The sequence below is a fragment of the Muscardinus avellanarius genome, assembly GCF_963383645.1.
Source record: "Muscardinus avellanarius genome assembly, chromosome: 6".
Taxonomy (NCBI): Eukaryota; Metazoa; Chordata; class Mammalia; order Rodentia; family Gliridae; genus Muscardinus; species Muscardinus avellanarius.
In genome coordinates this window covers 50,096,098-50,110,516 of record NC_137791.1, presented here as the reverse complement: position 1 = coordinate 50,110,516, position 14,419 = coordinate 50,096,098, and the positions used below count along the sequence as shown (strand labels likewise).

General features: G+C 42.3%; 1 protein-coding gene across 1 annotated transcript in view; it reads right to left on the bottom strand.

Moving 5' to 3' along the window:
* The window catches only part of SLC39A8 (solute carrier family 39 member 8), a gene marked incomplete at both ends in the record, with an annotated part of 81,222 nt that extends 75,508 nt beyond the window's left edge, over positions 1-5,714 (bottom strand). The window contains one exon of the mRNA XM_080698062.1: positions 5,496-5,714. Coding sequence (XP_080554188.1) covers positions 5,496-5,714 — 219 coding nt within the window. The remainder of the gene's footprint in view (positions 1-5,495) is intronic.
* Between the last annotated feature and the right edge of the window lie 8,705 nt (positions 5,715-14,419).

Genomic DNA, 14,419 nt, shown 5'->3' with positions numbered 1-14,419 from the left:
GTAGGTGAGGGCTGGGCAGATATAACTCAGTGACAGTGCACTTGCCTGGCATGCATGAAGACAGCAAAAATAAAAATGAAATACATAAAATAAAACATGTAGTATAATGTTTATCTTTGGTGCCTTTTGCATACTCTTCTTCGCTTGTCCTGCTGTTCCAAAAGGCTCCAAAGCAGAGGTTTTATCTCACCTTTTGACTGTCTCCTGCAATCTGCAGCTGCTGCCTCCTGAGCTCCGGTCCTGACCCACTCCAACATTCCACACTCCCACATTCGGTGAATTTTTTGAAACACTCGAGTGAGCCCAAATTATTTTACTCATCTTAAACAATCTTCATTCACGAGTTCGGAAACTTTCTAACGAATACACTGTTAACCAGGCACTACATCAACCCCTAGAGACATGAGTCAGCACATTGCTTCAGCTTATATAAAAAACTGGGAAGTAGGAAGGAGCACCGCCATATAAACAAAAAATAGTAGTATGTATAAAATTATACACATATTGTAATATATATTGTGTTGTATGATTGCACAGGCATCAATTAATACAGGGTGACATAGAAGGGATCCATAGTAAATGCTTGGGCAGACCAAGAAAGACCTCAGAAGTAAAGCCTAAACTGGGAGTGGTGGTGTACACTTGTAATCCCAGTAAGTGGGAGGCTGAGAGTGGAGGATCACAGATTTGCAGCCCACCTCAGCTACTTAGTGAGTCCCTCTGCAACTTAGTGAGACCCTCTTTCAAAATAGAATGCCCCTGGGTTTAACTCCCAGCACTAATAATAATAATCATAATAATAATAATAATAGCCGGGTTTGGTGGCGCACGCCTGTAATCCCAGCATTTGGGAGGCTGAGACAGGAGGATTTCGGTTTGTGGACAGCCTCAGCTACTTAGTGAGGCCCTCTGCAACTCAGCAAGACCCAGCTTCAAAATAAAGAATAAAAAATGGGGCAGGGGCTATAGCTCGGAGGTCAAATGCCCCTGGGTTCCATCTCCAAACCCGAAATAAATAAATAAATAATAATAATAATAATAATAATAATAATAATAATAATATGCCTATACTTATACCTGAGCATAAACAAGTATGTGTGGAGAGCCAGGCATTATAAATGGTCCATAAAGACTGCAGTGGTGGGAAAGAACGGGTTTGAGAGAGACATACAGGTACCAGATCGTAAAAGACTCTCAGCTCTACTAAAGTAGCTGAAGTTTGAAGTTTGGATATGGGGAAGGGAGGCTGTTGCTTCATGGGATGCAAATGGGTTTCATCCCCCAAAATCCCCCCCCAAAAAATGAGGTGTCTGAAGTTAATTTTGAAGTGTTTGAATTGTTTTAATAAGATAAATGCTATAATCAGATTTGTACTTTAAAATAACCATCCTAATTAGACTGTAGTACTCAATCAAAATGTTGTTGAACATGTGATAGTTAATTGATGTTAACATAATAAAAAAATATTTTATGAATCCAGAAAACAAGAGAAATCTGTGAACCAGTGCTGGTAGTGGTGCCTCTGTTTTATGGCAGAGGTTAACTGATGTTTTGTTTTGTTAGGGGTTTTGGGGATTGAACTCAAGGGCATTCTACCTATTAGCTATGCCCCCAGCCCTTTTTACTTTATATTTTTCTGAAACAGGGTCTCACTAAGTTTCTGAGAGTCTTGCTAAGTTGCTGAGGCTGGCCTCAAACCTTTGATCCTTCTGCCCCAGCTTTCCAAGTCCTGGAATTACAGGCATACACCATCACACTCAACTAACTGGACTTCTTTTTATTTTTAAATGTAGATTTTGATTAAGTCATTCAAGGAAAAGACGAATGTTTTAGTCAGATGCCAAAAGGGTCAAAGGAAAATAAAGAGCTAAGAAGTGGCTGAGCAGAAGTACCTGAGGAATTCACAGAAGAAGGTGCCAGGCCTGGAGAGGGGGCTGACACAGGGGGGCAGGGCCTCAAACTCAGGATCTTTGCACCAGAGAAAAGACAGTTCATGAAGGGTTTAAAAATATATGTACTGTATTGCTCTAAGAAGATGCATTTGGAATTCAAGGAGCTGAAATACAAGTGACAGGCAACGGGACAATGGTTGGAAGGTAAAAGAAAAAAATATATGTTGTAAGAGATAGTTGCAAGATAGCCCGCAGAAGAGGAAAGGGTTGGGAAGAGGCAAAGTGCAGGGCGGCGTGGTGGCGTGACACAGGTGGCCTCACACTTCAACCCGCCAGCACCACAGACCTCCCTGGAGCTGGGCTGCTGAATGGGGACATTCCAAGCAGCTTGGTGGAATCATTTGAAGAATGAGGATCTCCCCTTTTATCAGCTCTTTAACCAGGGTCCACACCAAATACCTTGGTGATGAGTATTTGGGAAAGACAAATGGGGAAAAGGAATGAGAAAACAATGTTGGAACAAACCAAGGGCCGAGCTGAGAATTTGCTTAAAAAAAAAAAAAAAAACAGGGTAATTGTTGTTGGTACTCTGACATCTGGGGCTTATCTGTGTATGCTAGACACTACCTGAGATAAATCAGAACTCTGTTAATTAGCCATGGGGGGGCTCCGTAGACACACCTGGCTAAAAGGGGCCCCCTTCTCTCTGTTCCGGTTACCTCTTCTACCTAACTCTTCACACCCTCTGTGGCCAGAAGAAGAAAGATAATAAACTGAATTGTTCTGTTGTTTCCATCTTGAACTCAGATCACTTTGGTTTCCCAAAGAAACTAGTTAATAGTACCTAAGGTTACTGAAATTATATATATATATATATATATATATATATATATATAATATATTATATATATAATATATATATAATGTATAATATATATATATTAGGAAAAAATTCCAAGATTATCTAACAAACCTCTAGAGTTTAGTAATCCTTTACCCAAAAGAAGCTAATCTAATACACAGCCCTCATCCAAAAGAATGTCTTCTGTAGACAAATCTTGTAGGTTCAATAAATCCCTGGCCCACTGAAACAAATGCTATATCCTGAACTTTTTTCAAAATTAGAAAATTAAATTTCTCACTGAGCATGATGGCGCACACCTGTAATCCCACTACTTGAGAGGCTGAGACAGGAGGATCACAGGTTCAAGGACAGCCTCATCAGCTTAGTGAGGCCTTGTTTTCAAAATTAAAAATGAAAAAAAGAAAAGGGCTAGAGTGTAGCTCAGAGGTAGAATGCCCCTGAATTCAATCTCTAGTACCAAGGGAAAAAATGAAAATTAAATTTCTCACAGTAGACTCTATGCTGTTTATTTTTCTGTGTGGCAGGTGAGAAAACCAAAATTGCATTCTTTTAAGTGCAGAGCCATTAAAGGCCCAGCATGTTATTCCAAATTAGATGGTTTCAGGCTGAGTGCCTGTGAATGAATGCCTTGGCTCTGGCCCACTAGTTTCCAGCAAATTAATGGATTCTTCTGGACCAGCATTTCATTTGTCATCATTTAACCAGTGATTGTTGTTTTCATTAGGACTTCTTAGAACTTCAAATAGATGTTCATTAGGCCTGATTAATGGTAAATTTGCCTTGGCTTCCCTTTGTTTCCAAGCTAATTATGGGCTTCTTCCTCTCTCTTTTTGATGCCCACATAGGTCATAATTAGTGTAGTTAAATATACAAACTTGAGGATGAGAAACAAGGTGTCGACATACATATAATTTACCTTCTGAGAGATCCGACCTGCTAATAAAATAACAATCATTTTGCTAGTAAACTTAACCAACTTTCCTAAATAATGTGGGCAAATCTTCCAGTATCTTGGCTTGAGGGTCTTTGACTCCTTTAAAATTCACCTCCAGACACTGCAAGATAAGGATATCATTTAAGTCAAACTGTGTGGACTACAGATGTACAGCTTCAAGCCAAGTCCCAAGGCTTCTATCCAAACACGTGACCACACCTCCCTAGAAATAAGGGAGTCAGCTCAGCTGTTTCTCATACTTGAAAAGGAGAAAAATACAACTAGCTTGGAAAATACTTAGGAACTTATTTGCTTTTTTTTTTCTAAAGTATCAATACAGAATGTGGCCATTTCAGTCTTCCCAACATATCATCTTTCAGACATAAAACCAAACATAACATGCCGGAACTGGAACAATAAACAGTTTACTAAAAAAAAAAAAGAAAAAAATGTGCATAGGGGACCACAAACCCTTCCAGGTCAAAGAGAGATGGCTTTGATACCACATAGTATCAGAAAGTTCTTGAAACTACATGCTTTGAGGTAAACTATCTTAACAAAAAGAATACCAACCTATTTATGATGCTGTTATAAAGAAATTTATTTGATTAAAGTTTCCCAAGCTGTAATCTAAGGTCTGATTCTTCGGGAATTGCCATATTTCCAAAAGTGGAATATAATATGCAGAATTTCCTAAACTTCTTCAACCACATGAGCTTTTTTTCTAACAAAGTATGATTGTTCAAAAGGAAAAAATATGGGAAATACTGCATTTTGCTATTTTTAAAAAAAAATCAAAGCATTGATTTAAGTGAATTCCCAGAGGGTGGAACCCAGGCCTCCCACAAGGTAGGCAAGTGCTCTATCGCTCAGCTACATCACCAGCCCCGCAAAAAGAATGACTTTTAATTGCTCCCAGGTATTACCAAGTGACTAGAAATACCATGTATATGTACTAAAAAAAAAAAAAATGCACTTTTTTTTTCCCTGCGGTTCTGGGGATGGACCCCAGGGGCATTTTACCTCCGAGCTACACCCCCAGCCCTATTTTTTAGTGTTTTTTTTTTTTTTCTGAAACAGGGTCTCAATGAGTTGCAAACGACTTCCCTAAGTAGCTGAGGCTGTCCGAACCGCGATCCTACGGTCTCAGCCTCAAAATGCACCTTTTATTTTGAATGAATTTTAGAATTAAACACTTGACCTGACCCAGATGACAAGAAACAACCCAGTCTGCCGCCAACGGAATGACCAACTGGGATATGGGTCTCAAGGTGTCCTCAGTTTCCCCATCTGTACAATGAATGGGCCCTCCGGCTTTAAGTGCCTCAGGTGATAGAACGGGAGCCTGAACGCTACATCTCGCTTTAAAATGGGAGTGGTTACCCACTTGGCGACTGTTAGAGTGGCATGTGACATATTCTCTCTGCTGATCTGTAGGAGGTAAACTGCTATCTTCCTGGGAGATTTAAATACACCGTTCCTATCTAAAAATGCATCTCTCGCCCTGCCTTCCCGACCTCTGTCTAGTACTTCACACACGTTTCTGTACAATCTTATACACACAAACCTCCGACCTCGCAGCTCGTCGGGCATAAAACTGCGACTTCTGGATGCCCCAACTACACCAGCCGCTTACACTGGTAGCCAGCCAGGTCTAGGAGACACACGGGACGGAATCCTTTCTCCTGCACTCGACACACACACACACACACACACACACACACACACACACACACACACACGCCACAGCTGACTGCCATGGACACCCGCGGGGCAGCAGGGCCGCCCGGGCCCGCGCTCCTACCTGGTTGAAGTGCAGCCGGCCGGGCTCCAGGGCGCCCGAGCGGGGGGCAGCTCCCAGCTGCTCCAGCAGGAGCCCGAGCTGCGCCGCCGACAGGCTCCGATTCGCGCCGAACACGCTCAGCACATCCTCGCTGAAGGCGAGCGCCGGCCCCTCGGCCGCCCCTCCGAGGCCGGCGGCGGCCAGCAGCAGCAGCCCGGCCACCGCGCCGCCCGGAGCCATCCCGGCCGCGGCCCGAGCCCAGGCTGCGCGCCTCCTCTCAGCGCGGCGCGGGGCGCCCCTGCTCCTCCGCCGCCTCGGGAAGGGTGGCCGCCCGCGAGCTTCGGGACATCGAAGTGGCCGCGCAGCCGGGAGAATCGATAGGCAGAGTGGGCCCCCCGGGCCTCCTGCAGCGCCTGAGATAGAGGGGACAGAGGGACCGCGATAAAGGCCACCGGCCAGCAGCCGGCCGGCCACAGGCGCGGGGCCAGCTGCCCGGAACCCGAGGCCCCAGGATCTGCGGACCGCGTAGAGACACACGCTCCTCCCGGACAGACAGCCCCAAACCCGCCGCCCCCAAAGAGAACCAGAACCACGCTGGCCGCAGAACCCCACCTCCTCTTCCTGCCCAAGCGTTAGCCCCCCGCCGCAAACTTAGAGGGGCTGTCCTGGAATCAGCCAGTGCCCAGGAGCTGCAGGAAACGAACCCTCCGGGGTCCCGGGGTGCCAGGATCCGCACACCTCCCTCTCCCGGGATCTCCTCTCTGGAGATGGCCAGTGACCAGGAAGGACTGGCTGGACTCTCACCTCTCCTGTCTCTTTCTGTCTCTGTGTCTTTCTCTGTGTGAGTTGATGAGCGTCTCTGAGCCTCTCTCTAGATCTCCCTCTCCTATCGGTCTTTTTCTCTCTCTCCTCTATCTCTGGTCCACTGGAAAACTCTGAGATCTGGCCCTCCGCCCTTTACAGATAAGAGGAGGAGGGTCCTGTCCCCGCCTCTGTTGCACAGGGAACACACTCCCCCAGCCTGAACTCCCGCGCGCAGCCACGCAGGGGCGCAGAGCCGGCTCTGCCCTCGCTCCTGCGGCTCCTTCCAGCCCTGGCCGTGCCAGCTCCCCGGCCTCACCCCTGGGTGTTACCTGGATGCCACCTTCATACTGGCGTCCCTATCCTTCTTTCTGGTGTCGGTGGTTCACCGCTTTGATGAAGCCAACTTCCTAGAATAGAGCCCAGAGCCCCCTGCATTGTCAAAGAGATTAACAGGAATTGCTTTTTTTTTTTTTTTTTTTTTTAATCTCACTTCTTAAAATCAGAGGAGGAAACTAAATCAGAAGCTTGGTGGCTGGCTAGCTGAGCCAGCACTGCCCAAGTCGGCTCTTCCTGACTCCACACGGGATATCCGCTGATCAGAAGAAAAATGTTTATTTGTTCAGATGAGGGTGGAAGAAAAGCTGACTTGGGTGTGAGGTCAACAAGTTTGTGTAAAGTTGGTGTTTGGGGACAAAGGTTGTGTCTGGTAGATAGAAATGCCCAGAAATAAAGTGAAACCACCATTCTAGGTAAGATGGCTAAAGAGGAATTCAAAACGTTCTGCTTGCCTTTCCTCGGGAGCAAGAGACAGTCCAGACACAAAGAGAAGGGGAAGAAAAAGAATCCCTCCTGAGGAACTCAGAGACAACTATGGAAGAAAGAGACCAGGAAAGGATATGCCAGGAGGACAAGGAATTAGATGGACACAACTGAAGGCTCTCATGGAGACTTTATTATCTTCTGTCCAACTCCAAAAGGCAGAAGGCAGTAGGAACAGGGCAGAGTTGCCCAGGGAAAGGTTTCTGCAGAAGCATGCAGAGTCCTGACTCCCAGCCAGTACTTTCTGTATAATGGAAAGTGGTTCCAATCAACAGACCCTGGGTGACCTGCAAGAATGTGTTACAAAGACTCCTGCCTTAGAGGGAGAGGATCTACAGGGTCCTGAGGATGTGTCCCTTCCGGTTAGGAAATCTATACATTTGTTAACATTAACTTACAGAATTACACTGCTGCTCAAAGGGCAAATAATTCACCTGAACACCAGAAGGAAGTTCACATCAGAGCTGAGCTCTTCTTCAATCAGCTGGTGAGACTCCTGCAGCCTTTTATTGCTTTTTTAAATGTAGTTCATTACCTATTTTTTCCTTTGTGATTCAAGGTAACTTTAGGAAATTAATGAATGTTTTAAATGGCTCATCTGTACTCAGCAAGTCATTTGTTTCCAGCTTTTCTGCAACTAACTTTGTTGATAACAAAGATGTGTGTTAATGTATTGGGGTTTTCAACATATGTACTGGGTTTTTATAATACAGTTTTTATACAGTTTTTATATTGTGGATATATATATATATATTCTGTCACTCATATCTCTGTCCATACATTTTACTAATCTATTAACCCTACAAGATTAGTAGATTAGTAGATTATCTTACTGTTTATTATAATAAACAGTAAGATAAATAGAACTCAATCTGCTTGGCAACCTCACCAAGTACAGTTAACATGACGTAAACATGCAATTAAGAAAGAGCATTCAAAAATTTGCAAGTTACTAACAATCAAATAAGTAAGGCAAATTTCAAGATCTTTCATCCTAATAAAATATAATCAAAAGCCAATTTCAGATCCAAGAGTTATGGTACACACTTGTAATCCCAGTACTTGGGAGGCTGAGACAGGAGGATCACAGGTTCGTGGCCAGCCTCAGCAACTTGTGAGGCCCTCTTCAACTTAGGGAGAGTGTGTTTCAAAATAAAGAATAAAAAATAGGGCCGGGGGTGTAGCTCTCAGGTAGAATGCCCCTGAGTTCCATCCTCAGTACTACACACACACACACACACACACACACACACACACACACACACAGAAACAATCTCAGATGTTTGGCAGCCCAAAATATAGTATTCTATCTATCAGGAGAATACTTTCAGTTTAAAATAAAAGGCAAAATACCTAATTTTTCTTGGAAATTTGCCTTAAAGTTCAAATACTTTTAAATGATGACAATATAATTATTATTATTATTTCATACCAGAAATATATGGTGTGTGTGTGTGTGTGTGTGTGTGTGTGTATGTGTGTGTGTGTTTACTGGCCAGGGTTGGTTTGGTTTGGTTTGATTTGGTCCTGGGGATTGACTCCAAGGGCATTCTACCTCCAAGCTACAATCCCAGCCCAAATTTATTTCTTATTTGGAAACAGTGAAGCACTAGATTGCTGAGAGCCTAAGTTGCCGAGGCTAGCTTTGAACCTGCATCCTCTTGTCTCAGCCTCTCAAGTACTGGCATTACAAACATGAGCCACCACACCTGGCTTCTGGCCAGGGTTTTGAAACATATCCTTTCTCTTTCTGACTCAGTCATCTGGGAAACCTGAAAAAGTCATTTTACCTAACCAGGATTCAATTTCCTCATCTATAAAACAAGATAATTGGGATAAGAATGTCAAAAATCCATTTTAGCCTTTTTATTTTTAAATGTCTAATTTAGACGTCATCTATTATCAGAGCAATATATGAAACACTCAGAAGAGAAATAAAAGTTTAATTCTCCAGTTGAAAGGGCAGTTAACTTCAAATCTTACTTTTTCTCAATAGCTTAAAATTTTTCTCAGCTCAGACCTTTTGTTATCGTGGCAACTAAAAAGCAATTATACTTCTTTTAAACTTTTTCAGGCATGCATTTCCCTCTGTAAGGCCCTATAAGAAAATCTAAAAGAAGGAACATCACTTTCTCTTCTTCCCCTTCCCTTCTTTTCCTTCTCTTCTAGTCCTTGAGCCACCAGGAGACATAGCATAATAGTATCTGTATGAAGGGGACCCATAGTGGCCCAAAGAGAGGTGCTGGAAATTGAGTAAGGGGAGAAGGGTACCCAGGTAGGAGGGAAACTTAGAGTGAGCGGTTAGAGCACAAGTAAGGTTCTGAAAGTATCCAGACTGAGGAAGGAACTTGGAAAATAAGAGGATGCATCGCTAATGGGGTAAGGGTACATGCTTGCACCCAAAAACATTCTATTGGAGCTCAGTATGAAGACAGGAACATCCTTCTTAGCACGGTTTGTCAGAACCAACCTGGAAGAGGAGGTGCAGTGACCTAGTGTGGGCTGCCAGAGCCTGAGCAGAATGAGGGGTATCTATGGGTCTGAGGGAAAGAGAGAGGCAATAACGTGGAGTCAGAGCCCAGTAGGCATGGGAGGCACCTGTGCTTGGTGGTGGCCGGGTACAAAATGTCAGTGATGCACAAGGGTTGGAGAAACTGAAGAGCAGAGCCACGAGGTATCAGAGTCTGGGCAGGGAGGAGGGCCGCCTGGTGGGCATCAGAACCCAGGGAGCATACGAAAGGAATGCAGGGGACAGAGAATAGATGAATTCTACATATGGAAATTGGTTAAATAAGTAAGTCTATTATAGGTTACAATAGCCAACCTTTTACTATCAGAAATGGACATTGTAAATATAGAGAGGGAGAAAACTAGAGTAAATTTATGGTTTGGGGTGAAATTAGATATATTAGTAGCAATTAATGGTTTCTAATACGGAAACAGATAATATCGTTGCAACAAAATCCTTATCCTTGTCCACTGACAGGGCCTGGCAACATCTTAATAGCAATTCACATAAATAGGGCACCGACCTGGGCTTCCAAGTACTACTCTCCACTAAATGGAACCAGGACTTTTTGAAAAAAACCCTGATTCCAGGACCAGGAAGACGAAGAACAAGATGAATCCGGAATATCTTGTCACATTTGGAAGAAAGGAAATGGACATGGTCAAAGAATGTAGGAAACATTTATTAAATTTCTCCCAGATAGTGCAGCATCAGATCAGCAACTTGCATAGTTCCGGAGGAAAAAAGTGTTACAGGGCTTGCAACTTTTCTGTAAGTTCAGTATTGCTTCAAATTTTTTTAAAAAGAATTGATACTAGTAAGGAAATGAAAAGTCTCTGCAGCAAAGTACACTGAAAGTAAAACTAAACTTCTGCTAAGAGATCAACTTTATCAATTTCAGTGAAATTTTCTCATGCAAATTATAAAAATATATATTTTATCATATGTTAGTACATATTTTTATCATTTACCTTACAACCCATGCTATCTAGATATATACAAATGAAAAGATATACCTTATTTTACCTTTGAAAAGTTTGTGTTACAGGTTAAAAAGCAGTGATATGGTTGCTCTAATGGAGATTTTCAATGTTGTAGTGTAGCTTAAAATGTGAGGTCCCTGGGTTCAATCCCAGCCTGGAAAAAGAAAAAAAAAAAAAAAAAAAGCCAGGCGTGGTGGCGCACACTTGTAATCTCAGCATTCTGGAGGCTGAGACTGGAGGATCGCGGTTCGCAGACAGCCTCAGCTACTTAGGGAGGCCCTCCGCAACTCAGTGAGACCCTGTTTCAAAATTAAGAATAAAAAATAAGGCAGGGGATGTAGCTCAGAGGTCAAATGTCCCTGGGTTCCATCCCCAGACCCGCAAAAAAAAAAAAAAAAAAAAAAAAATTTGCAGGGGAGAGAGATGGGGCATCTATGTCTGAAGATGATGGTGGACAAATAATTCACAGAACAGATAACCCTTGAGTTTGAAGGGTAAGTAATGTTTGACAAAAAGACAAGAAGTAGAAGCACTGTCTAGGAAGAAGAAATGCTAAACTTAAAGAGCCATGAGGTCCTAAGAGATCAATAACTGCATGGAATTTCTTGGATATAGACAGCATAAAAACAGGATCTGGCAGAATCAGGAAAACCCTTGAAATTCCACTGGATCAAAGATGTCTATTGAAGATGCATCAGAAAAAGTTCCGTACAACCATCTTTAGAGAGAAAACTTTTTTTTCTCAGTGAGCTTAAAACATCCTTTTTCCTACGTTATCAGTATCAATATTTATTTCTTTTATTACAAATATGCAACAAAATGAAAAATCTGGAAGAAATTCATACCTAAAATTCTCAAATAAGAGCATGATAATAAGCCTAGCCGGATCATATATGTCCATTTTGCCATGGATGCCAGAAGTAATGTAGGTAGAAGTCAGATTTGAGCAAGGCCTCTCTCCATGCCTTAATCTATAAAATGGGAATTAAAGTAATATGTGCTCAACTTATATCGCAGAAGCTGTGAAAATTAAATGTGTAAGATATGTAAAAACCATTTACCATCCGTAAAACAAAATGCAAATATTCTCACTAACTAAAATGGTAGTGAAATGTGACCGGTGTAAGAGGCCCAGCAAAGAGGAAACGGGCGAGAACCACCATGAAGATCATAGAACAAAGACTGCTTTATACCTCAGCAAAATTCTTGAGGCTTTTTTTCCAGGAAGTTAAGGCACTAATCAGAAATAGATAGAACCACAGATAACATCAAGTCTAATCCAGTCATTTCTTGAGTAAGAAAAAGAAGGCTCTCAAGAGTTAAGTGGCACAGTAAAGTAACACATTTAGGCTGGAACACAACTCCTCGCCTGCTTTTTCCATTTTACTACCACAGAATAAACACCAGTTCATGTATCAAGAATAATAGAGCTTGAATATCCCTTATCTGAAATGCTTGAGATCAGAAGTGTTTCAGATTTCAGAATTTTTCAGATTTTGGAATATTTACACGCACACAATGAGATATCTTAGAAATGGAACCCGAGTTTAAACACAAAATTAACTTATCTCTTATGCACACCTTAAATGCATAGCCAGCAGGTATTTTTCACAATATTCCTAATAATTCTGTGCATGAAACAAAGTTGCATGATGTGGGATTTTCCACTTGTGATGCACACTGGAGCTCAAAAATGATCAGCATTGTTGGAGCATTTTGCATTTCACTGTATCAGATTAGCAATGTCGGACCCATAAAGTTGTGATATAATTGTGAGACAACCTAATTGCATTGAGTAAATGAAACTGGACATTATACAAACCACTGTTCTCCCTAGCACTCCTTCATCCTTTTTTCTTTCATTCTTTGCTAATGAACCAGTATCCCTGGTGCTTTTGCCCCCACGCGGCCCAGCTTGCCCAGTATTACTTCACCTGTGCTTCATAGCCCTGTAACTGTTTAAAATGCTCATGAAATTTAGGGGAAATTTGTATGTACTAACATATGAAGATACTGAATCAAGTTATGAAAAAGAAAGAGGCGGTATCATAAAGCAATATAAACAATTGTGTGTGCACAGATGCCCTATATTAACAAAGGTGTGGTGGAATATGCACCCAGCTGTTGACATCTTTTCCCCCTAAAAAGTAGACTTGAAGAAGGGAGTTTTAGAGGGCAAGAGTAATATCCTTCTCTGAGATGTTCCCTTTTTCATGACCTTTTATAATATTTTCTATACCATCGCAAAAGGTATATCTTTTTTTTTAAAGTTATGTCTTGACTGAGGGTATAACTTAGAGGCAGAGCACCTCCTTAGATGGCAATGCCCTAAGCTTTATACTCAACACCACACACACACACACACACACACACACACACACACAAAATATATATATATAGCCATATAATATATACTTATTTATATATACAAAATATATATTATATAAATTATGATACATAAAACATATATTTTATATATAAACATATATATATATTTGTCTTACTTTTATAAAGAAATTAAAAGTGATCACAGCTGGGCATCTGTAATCAGTTGCGCACCTGTAATCCCAAATACTCAGGAAACTGAGGCAGGAGGATCTCAAGGTTAAGGCCAGCCTCCAAAATTTAGCAAGCCAGGTGTGCTGGCTAGCCAGGTGCTTAGGAGGCTGAGACAGGAAGATTGCACAGGTTCGAAGCCAGCCTCAGCTACTTAGTGAGACTCTCAGCAACTTAGTGAGACCCTGTTTCCAAATAAAATATAAAATAGGTCTGGGAGTATAACCCGAGGTAGAAAGCCTCTGGGTTCCACCCCCAGTACCACCAAAAAAAAAATTTAAACAATAAAAAAATTAAAAGGGCTAGGAATGCAGTTCAGAGATCGAATGCCTGTGAGTTCAATCCCAGTGCACGCGCGCGCACACACACACACACACACACACACACACACAGAGCATTATTTTTAACTTAAAACAAGGGTAGGAGTATAGACCAGTTAGAGGGCCTCTGGATCCGATCCCCATACCAATTCACCAATTACTTGATTAGTTCAACAAAAAGCCCTGTCAATCAGCTCCTTTCACTCAATGAGTCCTGAATAGCCTTGGATCCTTGGTAGAGAACCGGCTGCACTGCACAGCAGGTGTGAATAATTCTCCATAGAAGACGTTCTCCTCATATCTCAGCTCTTCAGGATCAGATTCACAGAGCATGACTGAGATGGAGGGGAGATGGAAATCCAGCCTACCCTTAGACAAGTTTATGAAATGAAATATCAAGGTAAAATAACAATTCTACTTGAAAGGAAGTAAGACAACAGTTTATATTGTGCCAAGTATGAGTCACCATGGCCTAGGATTATGGATTTAAGTAACTCTAGCTGACTCTGCCAAGGTCAAACAGTTTGCAGGATCTCACACAGATGTGGTTTCTGTGGAGAACTTCAGCTCCACGTTGCCCCCTGTCGACCAACCACCTGGCTCTGTGCATGCAAAGCCAAATGTTTTCTGTCCCTCTGAGCTAGGAAGGTTCATTCCCACTGATCTGATAAAGGTGAGGCTGAATAGGCAGAAAGTTATCTTCAGAAGAGGGGAATAGTTGTTAAATCCACAAAAGCAGAAGTCCCTGGGACGAGCAAAGTGGTGTATGCCTGTGACCGCAGCGCCGCAGGAGGCTAAGGCAGGAAGACTGCCAGTTGCGGGCCAGCCTGGGCAAGTGAACAAGATCCTGTCTCAAAATAAAAAAATAAAAGGCGCTAGGATGTAACTCCGTGGCAGAGCACCCTTGGGTTCAACCTCTAGTACTGCAAAACAACAACCAAAAAGAAAAGCCAG